This window comes from Diorhabda sublineata, chromosome 5 (assembly GCF_026230105.1).
Source record: "Diorhabda sublineata isolate icDioSubl1.1 chromosome 5, icDioSubl1.1, whole genome shotgun sequence".
Taxonomy (NCBI): Eukaryota; Metazoa; Arthropoda; class Insecta; order Coleoptera; family Chrysomelidae; genus Diorhabda; species Diorhabda sublineata.
The window spans coordinates 2,322,332-2,344,481 of record NC_079478.1 but is presented as its reverse complement, the minus strand read 5'-3'; the positions used below and the strand labels follow the sequence as shown (position 1 = coordinate 2,344,481).

Genomic DNA, 22,150 nt, shown 5'->3' with positions numbered 1-22,150 from the left:
TCAAAGTGACATTTGAGCTGGTTTTCTAAATTCAAAACAATGTTTATATCATTTCTTAGCTCATCAATTTTTTCTGAATGGTTTGTAAAACTATCACCAAATATAACAATCAAAATATTTTAATTTCATGATCTGAATCAAATATACATTTATTTTAGTTCATTCTGGAATCATTTTATCATTGATTGAGACTTTAATCTTTATTAATATCAAATAAATAAACTTACTTGAGGGTGTATATACGCACAGCCTCCTAAAAAAATCTATTAGCCTTAGAACTAAAGTGCAAAATAACAAACACCTACTTTCGTAAACATCAAGCTCGTAGTTCAAAGATTACCCAAAAATGGAGCCACTCATCATTTCCTCTTAATGACTTCTTAATAATATACTAAAGCTCTTGTAAAGTTTGAGGTCGCTTCAGGAAGATTAGCTCTCTCTTTTCGATCTTAAACCACTCAAATAACTGTTGTTTCAGTTGCTTTGACATATTTCTATAAAACATGTATGTATTTGGAGTGTAGGATTAGATATCGCTGTTATTGGACAAGTCTTTATGACGATAAACGCTGGTTCTGGTACCATGAGATGTGGTACTCGGGTTTGATAGCTTCCAAAATATTATTTTTAACCCCTTTAACCAGACGCCTTATGATTCGTAACCTGAGTAGACGCAATCAGAAATTCATTTATGAATATGGTTTCCATAACTGATAGAAAAACGATAAAAGTTTTAATGACGGTAGGTTACTTGAAGCGTAAGCTTCATTTAAAGAAATAAATTTTGAATGACCGTTCAGTAAGCAGAATTATTGTCTCAGTCGTTTGTAGTAAATGTTTACCACTTGGTCACGAATTTTTGAGGAGTTTTTATGAAATATTCATGAAGCATTGTGATGAAAATCCAAATTATTTGAAAACAGTAGTATTTTAAGAAGTGTCAACGTTTTGTTCGAGTAACAATTTTCCTTACTGGGCTTGGGTGAATACCCATTGGATACGATCAAAACACACCCAGCGCCACGAAAAAATCATTTTTTGGTAGGGAAGTTTATTGGTCTTTATTTTTTTATAGGAATTTAACGTCTCAGCGATATTTGGAACAACTTTGTATGGTAGTGCTTCTAATTGCAGCATTTCCAGATCCAAATAATAGGAAAAATTATTTACAAATGATTGGACCATATCGTGGAATGCCAATTTTGAGCTTTTCTGGTGTTAATATTATCCATCGAAGAAATTTTATTCTCTTAAAATTGACAATTGATTCGCGTCACTAGCTTTTAAAAAGCGACGAAAGGTTAAAATACTAATCAAAAAAATATGATAAGAGAACTGATGACATTTTAGAATCACAACAAATTTTTAAATAGTATACATTGCTTAAAATAAATTTTTATTAATGACAAGTATAAATTCTAGTTACGTTTTGCACTTTTCATTGGATTTTTCTATATTTTCACCGATTTAAGCTTCAGAAATTTATCTTGCGATTGATGCCATTTCTATTACCAGTTTTTTAGAATCCGGTAAGTGTTTTGTAAGATCATTAAAAGTCTCCTTTCATACAACTATGTAACGGAATCCATATCAAATTGACTGATATATTATATTTTCAGTTTTTTGTATTGAAAACTGAACAGAGAATAAACGGTACAAGAAAGCATAGAGCATAGAAAACAGAGAATTTAGGCTCTAAGTGACTATTACAGACACCAACAACTCTAGATTATGCTGTGAAGAAGATCAAATATAATAATAGTTTTAAATTCATTTTGATAAAAAAGTCCCAAGGCATATCAATTTTTATTGAGAGAATATTGCCAAATTAATATAAAAGAAAAGTAGTTGAGAGTGTATTCGAAGACAGGCACAAAATATTTTCATTTTTAAAGTTGGCTCCAGCTTTCTTACCAAGTTAACAGTAGGATATATTATTTGATATCACAAGACACTTAAACTACTATTTGAAACTCAGAAGAAACTCGATAAAGTTCTTGAACTTTGAACATTAAAAAGTATTTTCTACTTTCTAACAGAAAAATAAAAACGATATGCCGTATACAACAAGTTGGTGCTCATTTAAGAATAAAACAAAAACTTTTCATTTATTACCGGCTATTATTTTAATCTAGATGAACTTTTTGTCACACAAACAGTTTTATTATTTGAACATTTTGACTTAATCGAAATAGAAATAGTTTTCCTCCAGAAAATTATATGAATCTATGAAAATTTATCGTTCAATACTGAAAAAATTATTAAACTTGTATGGAGGATTTCAAACTTGTAGTCTGTGAGTTAATTTGGAGATGGTTCTTTTCATCTTCAGTTACAAGAGTAAATTTTATGAATTTGGAATGTTTTTTAAAGTGAACCTGAATCCAACTAAATGTGATTATCACAGAATACCCTAAAATCCAATTTCAAAAGTATAATTTGTGCCATAAGTTTTTTTATGTTATATCAAATTTATTTCCACGATCATGTGACGAATTTTCTAAAGAAGCGAATGCAGAAATCTACAATTCTAAAATTATGTCACTCATGATAAGTACATATCCTGCATGAAATTGAGGACTTGGGAAAGTGGTTGGATTAAATTTCTCAGCAAATGTGTAACATCTAACTATTACTGACATCTCATAGTTCCCAGTGACAAGTTTTGTATGAAATTAATCAAATTTCTAATGCTTCGTTATTCATTGTTTGTTGAATGTATGTCAAGTAACTGAATTTTCTCTTTTATACTGAATAAAACAAGAAGTTATTACCAAATTTATGGAAAACAAATACATTATTACAAACAGTGAAGTATAGAAATTATCTTGAATAAAAATAACACAATATCGATAAAAAGAGTATTCCGGTACTGATGGAAGTAATGCTGTGACATAAAAAACATTTTGATACTACCCCTCGTTACTGAGTTGCGAAATCGGAGTATATTTTTTTAATTATACATTCGACTATTATGAATTCCTAATGGATATTGTCCAAATGTATAATTTACACTTGGATATGAGTTTTGATGTCGCAATTTTAAACGTCGTCGCATGAGATTTTTTTTATATCACAGCATTATTTTAATGTCATCTACTCGCTCCCAAATTTTTCGCATTAACACTCTGTACAATGGAGATGGAATGTCTAAATTTGATTAAATTCTTAGAACGTTTTTTTCGCAATATGTTGAAATCCGGCTTTGATGGACAGTCCCTATTGCATATATATTGCAAATATTGAGTTTCGTAGCTAAATTTATAAAACTCCAATAAAAGATATAAATAAATCGGCTTTCGAACTTTTTCGATTAGACATTTTATACATGGAGGACCATGAACGAAAAACAGACAATGTTACATTTCCCAAATTCTGAGTATTTGAAAGTGTCTTTTGCAAACATTGTCCTGAAATAAAAAATTTACTGGGAATCGAAAGAAGTAAAACTTGTATATTGTTTCGCAAAGTTACGTAGTTTTTTCTAGTTTCATTCCATCTATTTCTTCAATTGATACAAACAAAAGTGGAAAGCCTTACCGGTTTTATTACATAGAGAAAATATTCATAAAACATAGAGAGAGCGGGTTGTAAGTGGAATTCTACTATTGAAAGAAAGAGTAAGCGCATCGGTTCACCACACTCTACTCACTGTAAAAATCATATTCTTCTTCTTTGACGTGTCAACCACTAGAGACTTTGACTTCATTGCTATTTATTCAGAGAACAAAAGACAAAGATACCGATTTTTCTCTCTTCCCTTTTTTTCCCTCTGTTTCTATATCAATCCATTTAAATTAGATTCTATATCTGGCTCTGTCTTTATCTTCAATATTAACTGTTTTATTCACCATTAGCTCCAGAATAGGGTCTTTAACTTAGACTGGCCAGAACTGTGATGAATCGTCTTCGGAACGTTTCCCATTTGATTTAGTAGTTGAGGCAGTATATAAAAGAACTTTTTGATTTTTTTCCAAAAATGAAAAATTATGCTTCTGCTCGACGTTTTTTCTTAAAATCTCTTTATTTTCAAAAAATGAAACGTCTATAACACTCTTTTCATATCGCTTTGAAGTAAAATGAAAACTGAGGTGGAGAATTGGTTTTAAGTTTTAGTTTACTTTCAGTTTTGAGAAAATAGAGGGATAAGTTGATTTTACTATAACTTTTCATTCCATAATTTATTGTAAATAAGTACCACGTTCATCTTTACCCAAATTCTAATACCCAGCGAAGATTTTTAACCCTAAGAAAGGAAATAAATAAAACACAGCGACTACTTTTGAATAAATTCTTATGTATTAGAATTATAAATTATAAAGTGTATTTAACAAAAAATATTCTATTTACAAACACAGCCATATGTAATAGTCTTGCAGGTTTCTTCTAAAAGTCAAATCAAGTCCCCAATCACACCTTAAAGAAAAAAAAAAGAAAAATAAATAAAATAATTCATATAACTAACAAACTAAAACAAAAATAATATTAATTAATGCGTAAACTGTAAAGTGTCAGTTGTTACTTTTCTTTCCAGATCTCCATATCAAGTTTCATAACCAGTTTCAGAATTTGATATGCTTAATAATATTTTAGATATATTTTTCAACTCCCTAACTGAAAATTCAAAATTTTCAAGAAAATACAAGGAATTTGTAATACCATTACCAACTTCTATACAAATATTCAATTTGGGATCTCCGTTAACTTCTTTCTACTCATCACGACTTTTTATTAAACTTGATATGGAATGACCCATTGATTCTTCTGATCAATACAAATTAAACTTAATAATTGATATATTATCACCAAATTGGACACTAGAAAGTGACTACCCTAGTAAATTTTGCATATTCCATATTAAGTTGTTGACAAAACTTAACAACACAGATCTCAGACGATTAATTGTATCTTTCACTAATAAAATGACAAAGATATGAACTCAAACCTCCAAAGGTATGTTTTAAGCTACGTACTGATCTGAGCATTCTTCCTAATCTGTCAATCCCACTAATTTCAAAATATCCAGAATGTGACAGAATGTGGTTAGAGCCACATTTGCTAACTCTCGCGCCTTCAGGTGTCCATTGAGTCCGATACTCCGGACTCCTTTTAAATTTCCTAGATTGTTCTTACTTAGTTTGATACATTCAGCAGATCTTCTCTGATTATAGTTTCCCATGAGAAACTTTGCCTGTCCCTGCAGGTTGTTCCAATAATGGTTTTGTCCCTATCTACTTTCTTCTTTAATTATTTTTCTATTGTTTTGTAGCTGATACCACAGAAGCGTTCAGGTCCCATGAAGATCTTGTCTGCTCCTGCTTTAATGAGCTTATCCATTCTCTCCTGTGTGTCCAGGAATCCATTGTAGAGTATCGAAACACATAATGTAAAGGATTATCCGCTGTGTCTGGATGTGTTTGTTCAAGCAAATAGTTATGCATAAAAAAATGAAACTGCCAACTAGCTTCACAGCTCATCGATGGTTATGAGAAGCACCAAAAAAGGGGATGTTTAAGATAGCATTGTGTATAATTTGAAACAGAAATCGAGTCGAGCAGGAATCTTTTAGAATAAAAATGGCAAAAGTGAAATAAAATTTTGGTAAATTTATTAAGGTGTAGTTCAAAATCAGTAACAACGAGGAAAATTCTGAGAATAATCACTGGCTTATTGCATTTTAAGATCAGTCAGTAAATTATAACATGTATTTGGACATAGGAAATTCTCAGAATACCCTGGACACACCAATTTGCAAACGTGACCATACTGAGAGAGCTCAAAATATTACAATAACACTCACAATTACACTGTCTAAAGCGCGTTTCGATAACCAAGTTTTCGTCTTCAGAGACTGAAGGTAAACTTTACCTCTCTGAATACGATAACTTGGTTATCGAAACGCGTGGCAAATAGTGTAATTGTGAGTGTTGATTTAGTGTAAACAGTGTGTTCAGTATGAATATCGCCAACGGTTCCAGAAATTCCAACTTAGTTAAACGAATTAATGATCTAAGAAGTATTTGGGTATATTTCAGAAAAAAAGATTATAAAGGAAAATATTGAAGATAATAGGTCAAGAAGCAGATGTAATTACATGTTGCCACAGAGGCGGTCAAGGATGAAGAAATATGGATGGAGAATATCCTGGTGGTACATTTCCTAGCGGGGATTAAAAGATATTTTCATTAACATCTAAAAATAAGTCCAGAGCAATCAAACGATTTTAATCTGTATTGTTCTCCTCTTCTTTATTACTGGTTAAAGCAGGTTTCCAAGAACTAATATAATTGAAAATTCAACAACTGGAGAGCTCTCACATTTACCAAACTAGATGTGTAGTTTCTATTTAATTTAAATTATTTCGTACTGCTCGAAAATACTTTTAATAATAAAAGTAGATTGTAGTTATATGACTTAATTTATTTTATTCAGATAGTTATTACTTTATTACATTGTTCCACTCAACTAAATGAACAACCAGATGCCTTTCTAAGTATTCTCACAAAACAATGATGAGAAAGTTAAATTATAGTGAATTAGAGTACAAGTTATGTAATATCGTATATAATGTGATTCCGAATTGGATTTATTATGCAATTGGAATAGTTTTACAGAAAATATTCCGTAGAATTCCGTTACTTGCAGACAATATTTCATTCATTGAAATCGATAAGTTTCTTTCTCAATAACCTCTTTAAAAAACAATTCCGTTTCTTTTTTTAATTCTATTTCAATATTATTTAGCATCATAAGCTTTTGCCTAAACAAAATTATTTATAATGTCCAAAGAACGAGGATTGCCAGTTAAGTTTTGAGATATGGCAACACTCATGTGAATATGTCAAATCTGATATTACCATCATAAAGTTTGACAGTTTTGATATCCGAGTTACTCATACGAGTGCTATTTGAGCATTTGAACATCGATGCAGTGCTTAAAAACTGATATTGCAAGATCGTCATGTGAGCCAAATCAAACAAAACTTGTGCGTGCACAAAACAAATGGTAACCTGTTTTTTGTCGCTCAATTCTGAATAGTGCACCAGCATTTATTTACCAGAATCGGGAAAACCAGTCGTAGAAGACACGACAATGCGAGTTCTCACACATCAGTGCAAACAAAAACGGTTTTGAACAGTCAAAACATCGAAATGATCGATCATCCGCCGTACAGCTCTTGTTTGGAACACCTGAAGAAGCGTTCAAATCTCATGTTTTGAATATACCTCAATTAGAAAGGAAAAAAAAAACAAGATGCAATGCAATATGTGACAGTCTAAAAACCATCAATTTCCAGAAGCAAAATTTTATCAATATAATAATAGATTTGATAGATTTCCGATGGAAAGATGGAAAAAGAAAATATATTAAATACAGTTGAGAATCCCCATTAGTATAACAAAAAGATGTTTTGTTGCGTTCTTAAAGACTTGAAGAATATGAAAAAAATCACGCCTAGGGGATCCCCCATTTTCCCCGTGATTTGATCTATCAATTTTTCTCAAGAAGTTACCATCAATAGTTGATTTTTTTAGGAAAACTTTGATTGTAACAATAAATTTTTATGATTAAGTGGAAATTTGGAGGTTCACTAGACGTGATTTTATGTTTTATGAATTCATTGACTATTTCTATAGTCAATTGCTATAGTTATGAGATACAATTTCTTATCGCCTCAATTTTTCGTTGTAGGTTCTTGTTGGAAAAAAGATAATTCAGAAGAAGCACCCTTTATATACGTAATTTGTATTCAACCTAAAAATTGATAGAGCAACAAATAATTTGACGCATTTGTATTATTAATGGTGAAATTGACTTTAATTGATTTGTAAATTGAGTTTATTGAATTTATAACGTTTGAAATTGCGCAAAATGCCTAATAATCGCATTATTCAATTAACAATATCGAAATCGAAATAAATACGTTTATATTTAATAAACTAAAGTGTACAATTTGTTAAAAATAAACGAGGAAATGTTGTATCACATCAATTATTATTCCACTTGGAGCAAAGTTCAATTTATACTCTAATGCAAACTCCGACAGAGACAGGATAAGCACGTTGGTGAGGTCTTCATGAACACTTCGTATTCCTCCAGTTCAGTCCATTATACCATCCGCATAGCACTGGAAGTGACTCCTAGCATCAACTAAGCAGCGACAGTAACAACTTCATAACAATTATACATGTTTTCTAATTGAATTTTCTTTATCTCTCCTACGTCTTACTTAGTTTTGATGATAGAAATTTTGATGTCATTATCTGTGTTAGTAGAACCACTATTCACAAAAATAGTTGATTCAAAATTTCATTCCGTTCCAATAAAAAGTTGAGTCCCTGTTAATTACGTCAAGGGAGCTATTTTAGGATTATTGATGATAATAATCATTACAGCTACCTTCTTAAAAACCGTTAGAAACAATATAATTTCCAAGAAACTATTTTGTATGATTTATTTCAACCGAAAATGAGAGAATTTTTATGATTGGTGCTGGCGATAGAATAAAGATCCTAAAAAAATCTTGCAGATTATTTCTAAACGTACATCCAGATCCCAACATATCCATGTTGAGCCGAATAGAAAAGAAATTTAGAGAATCAGGACAATAGTTGACATTTTTTGTCCAGTCGACGAATAATTGGTAATTTGGATAGAAAAATTTCGAAATAACATCTTAACATTCTTTCTTTTAACTATGATTTGGTAGAATTTATTTAGTTGTATTGAATTCTGCTGGCAATGATCAAACAATGATAACTTAAAATGTTTTCTAACCTCTAATGAGGTATTTTAACCATCAAACATCAAATAATGGTTCGATAGAAATACTGTAAATAATCAACTCCTTTTCAATAACAATTGAACAAGAAATCGTATTTGGAAACTTATTCCCGCAGAGTTTTTTTAAAATCAAAATTACCCAAAATTTACAACGCAAAAATAGCCGCTCTGATATAACTGACAACTTTCATGACCTAGAACCCGCATGCATTTCAAATACGACTGTTTAAAGAACTAACAGAAGAGTTATGGTTATCTTTTGTTTCATACAGAGGTTCGTTGGTGTAGCAGAAGCAAGGCTTCATAACTTTTCAAGAGTTGGTTCCTTGGTTAGAAAAATTCTTCAAAGAATTGGGTGAGCATATCATTCAAATCGAAGATTCCACTTCAAAATCTGAGAGGTAGTTGTCAACGAACGGCTTCCAGAATTTTTCATCTTTTTCTAAAATGAAGAAAATTCCTAAGAGGGATAAGATTTTAAGTACACACCGTATAGTAATCTTTAAATCGAACCATCAATATTCATCATTGATCAAGTTTTTCAATTATAATTTTGCGACTAAAAATATCTTGAGTTCATTAGAATAAATAATTATTTATATGTAATTATTTTATACAAGTGATTAAACATCCCGTATAAAAGTTATTTTAAGCAACCAAATTGCAAATAAAGCATCTGCTTTATATCGCACCTTCAATGTTTAAGTCACATAAACAAAAAATGTGCACAGACATCCCCGCATTAGAATTTAATCACTTTAATAGCCTATAAATTAGATTGTGGCTATAATTAATGATTTTATTATTGAGGAATGAAGTTTATTAGCTTTTGTTTGATGACTTGGTTCTGTTGGAAAAAGGAAACAAAGAATATAAAACCATTCTTTAGGGTTGGATGTAAAACACTGTCGCACTACATTTTCAACATCTCCTTTGGATTCATACGCTAAAATTTCGACGTGGATTTGAATAAATGGTGCAAGATCCGCACTAAAAGCTGGATGTGGTACGACTTCACTACCACAAAGTTCTTCGATCTTATTTCGCAGCATATGGTTTATCATTGTCTTGTTGTAACATAACCCGGTTTTGGTTGATTAAACCTGGCCTTTTGTGAAAGAGTGATGCATAATTCATAGTTTATGAGCAAAAATTGCGTCTAAATCTAACATCCACGGTCAAATCGTGAACATTTTTTCAAACATGCAGATGAAATGCCCAAAATCGACCCGATTAGGCCAAATTCTTCAACGACTAAAGTCACTACAGCACGAAGAAATAATTTAAAACAAGCTACAGGTAATTCTGCGAGCAACATATTTTTTCTGATGCACCACACGAATAATGTGCGATCTGACATTGCCTTATCTTCTTCAATCTATCGGCCACAACTTCATCAAAATCAACTATTAAGTGGCAGTAACTCAGATTACTTATACTTTCTATTATGCTTATGGCAAACATATTCATGTGGTGTTAGTCTGATCATGGACCACATCAACAACGCAGATGTCATTCTCCTAATGACATCTTTGTATAGCTTCGCTGTTATTGTTGGCACCACTGGAATGACCCCAATACAACCACTGGCATCTAGTGATGATACCTGTATACACTGTAAACGGTGTCTTCAAACAATGAGGCGGTGACTTCCGTCGAGTTCTGCCTCAATAGACAGGTTCAACAAGTTCTAATAAATGTCATTGCTCTGGTTCGCGCCAGCTTTAATAATTGAATTAGAAATATTTGAGAGTAGAGAAAAGGAAATTAATTAATTTCTCTTTGAAGATATTTCAAATTAACTTGAGCAAATAGATTAGATTTAAGTATACAGAAGACTCTATTTTCATTATTCGCTATAATTTGAAAAGTTTGGTTTTATTTTATATCTCCAATTTGTATATTTATAAAGCACTAGGTTCTAATAATTGAAATTTGTCAATTTCATGAAAATATTTTCATCAATTTTCGTTGAAATTTCATGTAAAAATTGAATGATCGTCAAACGCGTTAGATACAGTAAACCCTAAAATATCAAAACATCTAAAATATCTTCGAGTTGACACATCGTTATAAAGAATTATTAATTGAGAATTTTGACAAAGTGCTCCTGAAGTTTTGAAGAGAGATACATAATTCGAAAACAGAAAGTTTTCGAGGGTTATAAAAGGTCAAGTTGTATTGATGAAAATGATTAATAGCGCACAAAATAAGCACTAAAAAGAATATAGAACAATATTTTTATAATCAATTGTAACTTGAGTATAACCAAATATAGAGAAAATAATGTATTAATGAGGATTTGACCAAAAAGCTCAAAGACCAATTTTTTAAAACTATTCTGCGCGCTTAGCTCTGCCATCAACTCTTCTTCCCTTTTCACCAAGCAAATTTTTGAAGTTTGCGAAGAGAATGTAATCGTCAGAGGCTAGATCTGGTGAATATGGTGGATGGTAATAACTATTCACGCATTTCTAATAATTTTTCTGCAATAATAACGACGAAATTGGCAGGCTCATTGTTGTCTATTGCATATTCAACAAATATTATACTTTTGGAATCCTAGAGTACTGAGAGATCAATTTATTTAATAAAAAACAGTTTTTTCCTTTTTTGGGAGTACGTTTATCGGATGAAGTTATTTTGTCGACTGCATTTTTGTTTCTGGAGTATAATGGTGTATCCAAGTTTCATCTACAAGAATATAAGGACGAGAAACGTCACTTGGATTACGTTTAAGGATATGACTACAGTCGTATGAATGAACTTTGATGCGTGAGAGTTTTTGATCAACATTAAGTCACTCTTTCGTCAAACTATTTTCGTATATTATCATTTCATTAAAATCCTTAAACATCAACTTTCTAAACTGTAAAAGGAACTACTATCAAAATTACATACGAAAGTGTTTGAAGGATTTCTTCTATTTCATAAAAGATACAAGGTTTGTTCCAATCTGCTAATGTGGAACTTTCTTGGAACGATTGGAAAATATCATTTCTGCTTAAATTCCGCTTCTGCACAGTTCTTGTAACAAAAGCTGCTATTAACCAAATAGAGCCCGTCAAGTCAGTTGGAACACAAAAAATATTCGTTCCTACCAAGGACGGTTTTTTGATGGGTTGGAGGAAACCCCAAGTTATCAAAGCAAAACATCTGCAGTGAAGGAATAATAAATAATCTTGAAAATTTCTCGAAAAATATATGACACATTGGGTATAGATTAGTCGAAAATTTAAGACCATAAGAGAGATTAGGAAGACAATTTGGTTGTGTCGATAAACATTTTAAAAGAAAGGCTGTCACAGACTTAATGAAAAATACCATCATATCAACTCTGGGCGATTGTATATTATAAGAAAGAGCTATTTTTCGACGAAACCAAAATTAATATATTTGGAAATGTTTGTAGAAGATATGTTTGAAAACCAAAAGGTATAAGATGGAGTGGCGTTGACCTAATTTGCAAAATTGGAGGTACCACGTACGAAATATCTTTATTGAATGTTCGAGGATGATTTTCCCAACAAAACATTTTTCTAAAGTCACAGAACTAACTCATTCAAGCAATGCCTCTAGTAATTTTATTTTTTCCTTTTATATATGTTATGTAGGGTGTTTCCAAATGATGATGAAATTTCCTAAAACACAATTTCCCCACCTTTAAAATGTGAGTTTTAATTTTTAGTAATGCTAGAAACTTGAAATTATTTAATATTCGTGCACTCGCGAAAAACTAGATACGTTTATTTCTTTATAACTTTTACATTGTACGGGGATGGAATTAGCAGCCCTTACTTTTTAACGTTCATTATGAATCGTAATACATTTTACATCTTTACTATTTTCCAATCTATTTAATAAGAAAAATATAAATTATGGTGTTTATTTTTTTCTCTGCAGCTATTGGTTTTGGAAAACAATTTAACACTAAAAAATATTTTTAAATAAAACAAGGATTGTAAGTTATCATTTTATATCATTAAACTTCATCTTAAAACAAAGTTTTGATGTGAAATAAAGTGGATGGTTGCTGATTTCTCGCCCGTATAATGTAACAGGAATATTAAAAATATACCCGGATTTTAGAAAAAAAAATGGAAACCCACAATTTAAGAGTGATATCTCGTAAGGGGGTGGGCACAGGAAATTTTGTTTTAGAAAAGACCCAACTTAATTTTATAGGAGCAATCACCTCCCGAATTTTGTGGTATGGTTTTAGGAACATCCTGTATAATTGGTTTATAACGATAAATATCGTTTTTAATTTGTTAAATAATTAAAATGTATAAATTTGCACGTAAATTAAAATGTTAAAATATGCTTAAATGTCCATTGGAACTTTTTTAGTACCAGTTTTTCTAAGACTTTTTCATCTATGATACATTTGTTACAAATTTGAAAACTTGTTGATTTAATGTAGATAATACTGAGTATGTTTTAGACAAATATTTGTAAATTTGGTAATCAATTCTTTTATTATTTTATTCTTTCTCTTATTATTAAATTGAGCTTGTGAAAATATTGAATAACGTACCTGCTAAAAAACATCCGCTACGCCCATAGAGGATGCGGCATACTGGTCCTGGAATCTCTGGGCAAACTTGAAGAATGTTGCAGGAAGGGCGGTAATTTCCCCGGAGGTGGTGGTGGAGGTAAAGCAGGACTCCTCGACCGATCTAAATGACTAGGAGTTGCCGTGGCGTATATATTTACGGAACTCCTTTGATGTACGCACGGTCTTCGAACATCAGGCATAGCGAACTGTAATTTTTGCCAAAATTGTCTATCCCCCCATTCGATCACCGTATTAGTTTTCAAATATAACCGTAAATCCGGATCTAAGTCTCTTTGAGGTAATTCTCCGGTCACTACGAATATCAGTCTACGTCTGCGATCTTTCAAAACTTCGTGTAACGCACTTTTAAACTCGAATCTACACCATTCGTTGTGTATAAAGTTTTTAGATAAAACTATAATCGTTCTTCGCGACGATTCGACGGCTTCTATAATAGTATCTGCCACGTACGCAGAAACGTTAAAATCTCTGTAATGTAAACATAATCTATATCCCGGATCTCCTGATTCTAATCCGGGCGCTAAAACTTGACTGACGAACGCTTCGTCTTTAACACTATAACTCACATAAGCGTCGAAAAGTCTATCTTTGTCTTGTTGTTCTTCGAACGCTGTCGTTTTGTAACACATTCGTAAACCGCACCGAGAATAAATCCATACTCTTAGTTCTCTACGGTAATAAAACGCGCCGCACACTATAACTACGCTCGCAATAAATACGCACATCGTTACTAATAGTAACGGTAGATAATCGTTCATAGCTTGAGATTCGACTACGGCTCTATTGCTACCTGTGAAGACGTTAACGCAAGAGGTGCCGTTGAAATCCGACATATTAGGTCCGAGAGCTTTCGTAACGTTGTTGTACATACACATTATCTTATTTGCATCGACAACTTTGCCGTAATTTACCTGAAGCCACGTTTTGAACTTTGATACGTAGTTGCAGTCGCAAGACCATTGATTAGAACCGAGACCGATCTCAACGAGATATGGATTCAGGGTAAATTGCCATACTTCGAATGAATACAATCGGTTACCGTCTAAGCGCAAAACTTCCAATTGCTTCAATGGAAGAAAAGTTCTATTGTCGATAAAGTTGATGAGATTTCCTTGAAGGTACAACTCTTTCAAATATTCCAAACTCACTAATTCGAAACCTAATAATTGTTTGATATTATTATTTTCTAAATGTAATATAGTGAGTCTTCTTAAACCGCTAAATGTGTGATTATAAACTGCGGCTATGTTCGAATTGTTTGCGTATAAAACTTTCAAATTTTTGCGTCCGATAAAAGCGTGACTGGAGAGTTCGGCGAAATTATTTCCATCTAAATAAACTTCAGTAGCGTCCATTGGAATTCTGCTGGGCATTTCTGTATAACCTACCCCCGAGCATTCTACAACATTCGCCGACCACGATTGATCGTGATAACAAGTACAGTTTGTAGGACAGGTCATTTCACAATCGCAGGCGTCAAAATCGCAACAATGACACAACGCGAAACAATGAGTTTTATAAGTACAAAGAAATTGAGACGATTCGGCTTCTATTAAAGGTAAATAATTCGTTTCTCTATTATATAATAATTTGCAGTATATACTTTCGAGATCCATTACTCTGGGATGTTGTCTTAAATGATCTAATTTATTAATTCTCTGCAGCCATTCCATTGTGCAATCGCATTGGAAAGGATTTCCTCCGATATAAAATTCCGGTAGAGGTTTCTCCGGATCCACCGGAGTTAATCTTAAAGCATTCAAATCCATACTAATAATCTGATTGGCGTATAAATCAACTCTTGTTAAATTAGTTTTTTTCAAAAACGAATGTGGTTCTACGGTCGTAATCAAATTATCGTTTAAAAACAAGAGTTCGATATTACTTGGTACTGCTAGCGCGGTAATTTTCTTTATTTTATTAAAACTCGCATCTAAACTTTGTAATTTCAATTCGAAATCGAGATTATAATGGTTACCTAAATCTCTCACGTTATTCTTATGCATGTCCAACCATTGTAAACCTTGAGGAATTAAAGCGTAGTCGAACCATTCGATTTGGTTATCGGATATATTTAACCAAAGTAAACTTGGAATTTCCGTGAACAAACCACTGATGTCTGTAAGACGATTCGCGTCGAGTCTTATAGCTTGCAAATTGGGACTGTATTGGAAAGAACCTTTTTCTACATTTTCAATTTTATTTCTGGCCAAATTTAAAATTTGCAACGCTGGTAAATCTGAGAATATCCTCTTGCTTATGTTAGTCAATTTGTTTCCTATTATTCTTAAGCCGTATAGATTACTCATTCCTCTAAATCCCGGATCTTCTAGCGAATCTATAATATTTTCTCCTAAATCTACTGTTCTCATTAGTCTCATATCTTTTAGAGCTAAAGGCACAGCTTTCAATAAGTTTCCATTTAAATTCAAATCTTGTAAACTGGAACAATTTCTAAAAGCCTCGGGATGAATACCTTCGAGAAGATTATTATCTAGGGCCAATAGAGATAAAACGTAGAGGCCATTCAATGAATAAGCATCGAGATACGTGATTTTATTATAGGAAATAATTAGCGTATGAAGATTATTCATTGGAGCGAACGTATCGGCCGGGATGGTTTCTAGAGAATTATGCTCCAAATTGAGAATTTGTAAAGTATATAAATCTCTAAAAAAGGACGGATCTAATCTGCTTATTCTATTATAAGACAAATTCAATAATACTAGACGTATCAATCCAGAAAATGTGTCCGCATTAATCCAAGAAGAAGTGAGTAAATTTTTCGATAAATCTAAAGCCAACAGTTGTTCTAAATTGGCAAACAATCCAGGTGCCAAAACGCTAAGAGAATTATTTTGTAAATAAATCTCTTTAATTGAGCCGACACTATCTTTGAATAGTTCAGAAGGTAAAGCAACCAATTTGTTATTAGACAAATCAAAAATTTGTAGAGATTTGAGACCAGCGAGAGCTTTATCAGCTACCATAGATATTTCGTTATTATGAATATAAAGTTCTTTAAGTCTTCTTAATACACTGAAACCACCGGCTGGTATAAGTACAAAGTGATTAAAACTGGCATCAAGTACCTGAATATCCAAATTACAAGGATTCGTCAAAGTTCTTGCTGTTTCGGTATGTTGTTGATGATCATCTTCGGCGACGCTGATGAGCGGCTGAGGTAGTCCCGGAGCTTTTTCTCTAAATCCCAAATCACTAACATCTTGAAGTCTATTTTCACTCACGTTTAAAAACACTAAATTTATTAAAGGACAAAATATATTTTCTGGAAAGGACCATATATTATTACAACTAAGATCCAATCTCTCCAACTGCCGTACTGGTAGAAAACTGTCTCTGGCGAAATCCAAATTCATAGCAGGCCAATAAGTGTTATGTGTTCTCACTGTTAAATTCCTCAAATCCCGCAGTCCTAATAGAGTACCCGAAGGCCATCTACCAAGCTTACAATGTTCTAATTCTAAAGCCCTCAATTTCGTTAGGTGAATAAAACTTTTGTCGTCTAAACTACTTCGTGACCTGATATCTGAATTGCATTCTATCCTGAGGGACGTCGTGTGTTCAGACGGGATAACGCTAAAGTTGGTTGTGTCAAATTCACTGTTAATTGTTCTCAAATTACATGTCAGAGAAACTTCATCTTGTCCACCAGAAGTTATCGGTTCTCTTACCCACCATTGACAATCATCGGGAGCTTCATAACGAAGCGGTTGAGAAGAAGAATCAGTTGGTAAATACTCTGTAGTTATTGTTGACTTGAATAGAACAGGAAGAATTACAAGGAGATACGAAGAAGCCATCGTATATTCGGTCAGAATAGCATGTTAGATTTTCTACTGATTTCTTAACTAAACATAATTTTCATTAAAACCACCGTAAGTTTTTATGATATTTTTAAACGCACATAAATTTTCACAGTCTTTACAAATTCAGTTTTGTTATTGTATCGAAATTAGCGGTCGTACGAAGAGCGAAACTACAACCGCTCCTACCGAACGTTGGCTATGGACTAACTCTTCATTCCAGGATGCTGTTGAAAGAGTTTGTGATTCTACGAGCTTTCGGCGTTACGAGAGCACTCGAATTCTAACGAACGGCGACGAAAATTACGTTGCGCCCCGCCTTATTTTGTAAGCGCCACTCTTCAAAGAACTGTAGGGTATTTCTGATGTCTTCTCTTCTAAGATTTATCTATAATATTCGAGACGAATTTCAGTGAAACTTTTGAAACTGTTCAATCTACCGAACGAACAATAGGCAGTTTTAGATTGTACATAAGAGTGTTTTGATTCAATTATTTCATGCACTACACGTTCTGAAGAACGTCCTGGTGCTTTAATTATATTATTAAAAAAATTTACGATTTATTGTCAAGTAATTAGTTGTTATTCTTTGTATTAAGCAGTTTTAAAGTTTAATCAGTGCCTTTTGGGGTATATATTTTTTTATAGAATACGTAAAGGAATTTTAATCATAACGAAAATGCGATACTGATATTTTTCTCTCTTCAGCTACATAGTTCGCTTTTAATATCGTACACTTGATTGCAATAAGTGATTTTGAGAAAGTTTTTTTTCACATAACTTCAATGATTACTTAATAAAAAATGTACAAACGATTATATTTGAGAAAATGTCAAGTTTAATTAAATTGTTATTATTTTTAATTGTAAAAACATGATAGATCAACATTTTTGTATAATTTCTTTTTCAATTTGTTCGTTTTTTTTGTGTAGATAATGAAAAAACAACAAAAAACTTTATTTGGTTGTTTGGAAAAAAGTTATCAACAATTATACGTGATTAAGTGCATTTTCAAGAACATTTGAAGCCCTCAAACTAATATGAGTTTTCATTTTTTTATTCCGATAATTTTTCTCGAAAATCCGCCGTAAAAACGGAGATTTAAAAAAAAATTCATGGAAATCAGATGATTTTTCGATTTTCTAGAGTTAAAAAACGAGGGGACCGCGAAAGTATAAAATTACCAAACTTCAATTGGAAATTAAGAATTGGGCACAATGAAATATAAGAGTGCCAGATGATCGAATTTGAGTATAGATATACAAAAAATATTATTAGAAAAATAATAATTCAATGTGTTCGAATGAGATATCTCACGTTTGTATATCTATTTTATTTAGAATTTTGTTTACCGAGTTCCGAGATTTATGGGTCTTGTTTTAAAATTTTTTGAATAGATAAATAAAAATACATATCCATATATGCATGATGCAATACAACTTACAATGCAATATTTCTTGATCTAAAGCATGCGCAGATGAAGTTTATCTGATTGTTTCATCAAAATCTTGACATTATCTGTTTTGTTTCATATTTATTACGTGTAAGTTGCAATCTAGTTACGTTTAGCTTAACAGATCAGTTGACTTTCGTCAAACTCAGCTCTGTTATTTTCATTGTTAAGCTACGTACAAAATATTAGATAAAATTTGAGGTTAGGTCACTTTTACTGTTTACAGAGACTTGCATGCAATTTCTTGCACATTGAATTGCATTATGTCACTTGAGAGAGAACAACCTTTAGATGTAAAACAGTTATGGACAGAAAATTTGTGAAATACGAGGAAAAATCATAAAGGATCAATTACCTCAGATCACCGACTATATGATCACGAAAACGGACTTTAAGGAAAGGATGAAAATAAACATTCGTAGAAGTAGGAATTGGATCCATAATAAAGTATAAAAAATCTCAATATTTACATACGGCTTGAACAGAAGCGGGTGTGTTTTCGAATGAACTAGATGTAGATGAAGCAAAAATCGAGGCAGTAGAAAAATCTGCTGGTATTTGGGTTTTTATAACCATGAGTGGTATTTTCATTATTGCATAGCTATACCATGAAATTTTTTCAAAAAGTAAGTATCTACTTACCAATAAAGATCAGAAACTTTTATTTCAACAATCTGTTCCGAACAAATATAACGGAAAATACGATTGTAGGTTTTTCCATTTAGTAAGTTACTGGGTTTTCTGGGTGCCAACGATTGAGCAGGAAGTTGGGTTGACTGACACCCACAAAACTCAGCTTTGAACTTTCTTGAGTGTTATAATACTGGTGGAGAAGATTTTTCAAAACCCATTTGGCCAGGTGATGAGACATGGATTCTATATGACAAGCACGATATAAAACAACAATCACATTAATGGATGCAAACAAATTCTCCAACGAGAGGTACAAAATTCAAACTAACCTTCAACAACCGTAAGATTTCTTGGATCAAAAGGATGTGCTGTTTGTAAAGTTGTGTCTTTTTAACAGTTTAGTTTAACAGCAGCTCGTAAATTGCAGCGTGCAGTTTCTATTGCGAATTCTAGTGTGATTATAGGAAATTTGGAAGAGTAAAGGCTTTTAATCATTTATAGAATAACATTTAGGTAATTGGATGACAAAGTGTTAGTAGCTGACGGTTGGTATTGGAATATCTGGGAGTTTTAATGGAGAAAAATGTGGCGAGCTTCAAACAGCACGTTAAACTCCAGGAAACTAAAATTTTTTTATAGAAATCATTTGAGAGAAAGACCATGGATTAAGAATGATTTATTTCTTCTCTGTAAAAAGCAAACACAAGAGGTTAATTCGAGTAGTTCAAGTGGTGTCTGCCATGTGAATATTGATCTTGAGCTTCTGTAGATTGTAGTGGTCGAGAAAGACGTGCCTTTCTAGCTGATTCCACAGACTTGCACTTCTCCAAATAAATAAGTCTCGATAATATGAAGTACTTGGCGTCTACGGACGAAATCGGTGTTCATGAGCTACCTCTGCCTGTCGTAATGATGTTGTACAGCTCTGAAGAACATCTACCGCGGTAAAACAAAATTAGGTTTGCAACCTTTCTCCCATGCTCTAATATATCTAAGTTTCTGGTCAACTCTGGATCGCCTATAATTCGAACTAATATCTTCTGTATTTAATCGAGCATCTTCAGGGTATGTTTGGGAGCCGAGCTCCAAATGTGCAAGCAGCAAGTCAAAGATGGGCCTTATAGAGGATTAGACTTAAAGAGGACCCAAGTTTTTGTGATGCTGCCTCACTCAAAAAACGAAGTTACGGCGATGGTAAAATTTTATGTCCAGAGAGGAGGACCAAATCTTACGTTGCAGTGCCAGCCTTCTTTGTAAAAATAGCAGCCTGGGTCTTTGGTGCATTAAACTCAATCAGATTGCTTCTACGCTACTCCAGAATGTTTTCAAGATTGGTATTGATGGTGGTTATCCGTTGCTGTCTACGGATTTGGGTAGTAGTCGAGTTTATTGGGGCGTTTTATTTGAACGACAACAACATTAGTAGATCGTGGATGTGCAGTAGAAAGAGAGTAGGTGACAAGAAAAACCTTTCTGAAGTGTGTCGTCCATCGATAATAAAATATGATTTCTTACGTGATGGAAATTAATTGACAAATCTATTATATCTACGTTTTGAAATTTCTATTGCGGAAGTTTGTTTGTGAGTTTTAATAGAGAATCTCGTTATTTTTCTACTCTAAAACTAAACCCGTTTTCTGAGTTATAGTCTTGCTTTTAAAACTTTAACACTAAACTTCTCATGTATTTCTGACTGCTGAAAATAACATTGACAAACTTGTACACTAAAAAGAATGTTTTATAACAAAACGAAACTCTAAACTTTGTTAACTTACATCATATTTTCATTGAAGTTATTAAATGTTTGAAAAATTCTTTAAGACCACAAATCGTAAACTGAAAACTTCAGATAATCAAATTTATGTTTTGTGAAGTGCATTCATTTCATGGGACTTATTTGAAGAGTTCGATTTGGAAAATTATCGATAACGCTGAATTTGCAAAACTTATTTACATACATATTTCATTTTGTTTGTTGTTATTGGTTCATTTTATCATTTCATCTCAATTAAGTTATAGTTTGGACAGACAACCTGACAAAAATAAATTCAAAAGAAAGATATGTTGATTAATAGAAGGCTTTTGGTAAAGGCTTATTATTTTAGTACATTTTTTGTTAATGAAGCACCATCTGTTGTTTACAGTTGGTTTGCAGAATGTTGCCCAATCTATAGTCTATCAATGATGATTGTCGTCCAAAAAAAATTTCATCCCCTGAGATTTGTTTTTAAGATTGCCCGATAGGTCCATAAAACCAATTTCGTGATAATTTTAGAATAGATTTTCAATCCTTTTCGTCTTCCTATCCTACTTATAGTATATTATTTTCAATATATGCTTCTAATATTTTAATATATTCTCTCTCTTGGTCATAAAGTGCAGTTGCCATTTGATTGCTGTTACTATAATCTGTCTAATTAGTTAAAGTCTTCCGCTGCACTAGATCGATAATCGCATAATTGACATATGGCAAAGTAAGGGAAGATAAAGTCTATTCATTTAAAGGCGGAAACGGAAGACTGATGAGATAAACATAGATTTGTTAAAATCGACTGAAGAAAATAATTTAATTGAATTAGGAGCTTAAGTTTTTCGTTTTTCGAAACATATTATCCAATAAAGGACCTCAAACAGAGATTTTTTAGCTTGTAGTGGATTTTTAATGATGATTTTAGGTCTAGATCTAAATTCAGAACAAATCATCTCGAAAAACATACAAAAAGTCTGAGAAGTAAAAAGTTTAAGGATAATTTGTTTTTAAATATAAATAGAACAAAAAGTAATCTTAATAATAAAATTTTCGTTTCGTTTTAAACCGTTGGTCTATTATACAGAGAACTAACCACAAATCCTTAATTTTTTACTATTCTTAC

At 32.3% G+C, this 22,150-nt stretch overlaps 1 protein-coding gene across 2 annotated transcripts in view; it reads right to left on the bottom strand.

Moving 5' to 3' along the window:
• LOC130444307 (toll-like receptor 6) overlaps positions 1-17,399 on the bottom strand; it is a 101,883-nt gene extending 84,484 nt beyond the window's left edge. The window contains exons 1-2 of one of the 2 annotated variants that reach the window (XM_056779382.1): positions 13,323-17,399; positions 4,278-4,416 (exon numbers count right to left, since the gene is read on the bottom strand). In XM_056779382.1, coding sequence (XP_056635360.1) covers positions 13,340-17,188 — 3,849 coding nt within the window. In that variant the 5' untranslated portion in view covers positions 17,189-17,399 and the 3' untranslated portion in view covers positions 4,278-4,416; positions 13,323-13,339. Of the gene's footprint in view, positions 1-4,277; positions 4,417-13,322 lie in introns of those variants that run through there. The other variant, XM_056779383.1, reaches the window with a different exon arrangement.
• Between the last annotated feature and the right edge of the window lie 4,751 nt (positions 17,400-22,150).